At 42.9% G+C, this 1,349-nt stretch overlaps 1 protein-coding gene across 2 annotated transcripts in view; it reads left to right on the top strand.

Annotated features, from left to right (window-relative positions):
• The first annotated feature begins 214 nt into the window (after positions 1 to 214).
• Positions 215 to 1,349, top strand: part of cbfa2t2 (CBFA2/RUNX1 partner transcriptional co-repressor 2) — a 23,375-nt gene continuing 22,240 nt past the window's right edge. Inside the window, exon 1 of one of the 2 annotated variants that reach the window (XM_053636451.1) lies at positions 215 to 396. Coding sequence is in view for 1 of the 2 variants with exons in the window: in XM_053636452.1 (XP_053492427.1) it covers positions 369 to 396 (28 nt within the window). In the remaining variant the exon portion in view is untranslated. The remainder of the gene's footprint in view (positions 397 to 1,349) is intronic. The other variant, XM_053636452.1, reaches the window with a different exon arrangement.

Genomic DNA, 1,349 nt, shown 5'->3' with positions numbered 1-1,349 from the left:
AAATGCTATTTGTTTGCACTGAGTTACACAACAAAGCCAGACGCGCGTGGCTATTGGCTGGTCTGGTAGCTAACTAAAAGCAGGTGTTTACAGGGCGCTTATCAATTCCGAATAATTTTTGCACGTGGTGAGACACGTGACGAGGCAGAAGGCGCTCGTGCGCCTCTTCACTGTTAGCCCCGCCCTTCTGCTCCTCTTACTTTGCTTTTCTGTCAGTTGTTTAGTGCGCGCGCTTCACTCAGAGGAGCTGCGCGCGCGAGGCGTGTAGTCGCGAGCAGGTCTGAAAATTTATAATATATTTTTTGTTTGTTTGTTTGTAACGGTCAAAGCGTCGACATTTCGGATCCGAAATCCGGCGCGGAGGAGTAATGGTCGGAATTTCGGGCACTTTCCAATGTAAGTGATTTATTAGATTTAGGCTTGAATTTTGTCAGGCTTTAAGAGCGCCGGTTATCTGAGACGGCTTGTGTGAAGTTGCATTTTGATATCAGGTAATAAATAAGTCATGGCTGCCAACATTGGCTGTTTCGCTCGAGATGCTTTGGGTTTTGTTTTATTTTGTTATTTTAGATGCGTTTGAGTTTTGCTCAGTAATGGAGGAAAGCAGGGCATCTTTATTCTGGGGTGCTCCAATAATAATATTATATACCATTCTATAATACTTTACACTGCAAACATCTATCTATCGATCTATCTATCTATCTATTTATTTATTTATTTATGACGCATATTCGTATAAATGTACATTCTCTGGAATAAAAGCTGGTACTAAATCGTACTTTTCCTTGTCATTGTATTGGTATTCTGAGGGTTTTGTCTTTTGTGCCTTTTAGTGTGTCTCTTTTTGATTTAGGGTACTTAATTGGACCCTGAGGACCACTTTTGTAAGGTTGACCCCCAAATTGAAGCTACTACCCCAGTGACAAGGAAAGGTTCAGTTTAGTACACTTTTGTTTGTTTTGAGTGTATAAACATCTTTCATTCCCCATGTTTAGTTTACCTATGTGGTGTAAAGTAGCCTCAAATAGACTGCTGCATGTACAGCTTCAACCTGCAGACTGTCTGTCAGACTTATGGAGACCAAAGGTTCCTTGAATCAAGTCTTATGTGTGAGAACTGCTTAGAGAAGGACTATCTCTTCTCCCCCCTCCTCTTTCCCATCCGTTCCTCATACTGAAGGATTTGGCGCTAATCCACTCAGCAAAGTTTCACACCATCTGGACTTTAGTGCTGCTAAAGAACAGAACTGCAGGAGGCCTCGCCTTGCCGGTGCATCTGTCTGTCTGTCTTGAGGCACATGGGTGCCAAAAACCCAGAGATGAGACCGGCTGTTGTTGAACTGTTGGGGT

This window comes from Ictalurus furcatus, chromosome 11, assembly GCF_023375685.1.
Source record: "Ictalurus furcatus strain D&B chromosome 11, Billie_1.0, whole genome shotgun sequence".
NCBI lineage: Eukaryota > Metazoa > Chordata > Actinopteri > Siluriformes > Ictaluridae > Ictalurus > Ictalurus furcatus.
Note: the sequence above shows the minus strand (reverse complement) of the source record. Positions and strands in the feature narration are given on the sequence as shown.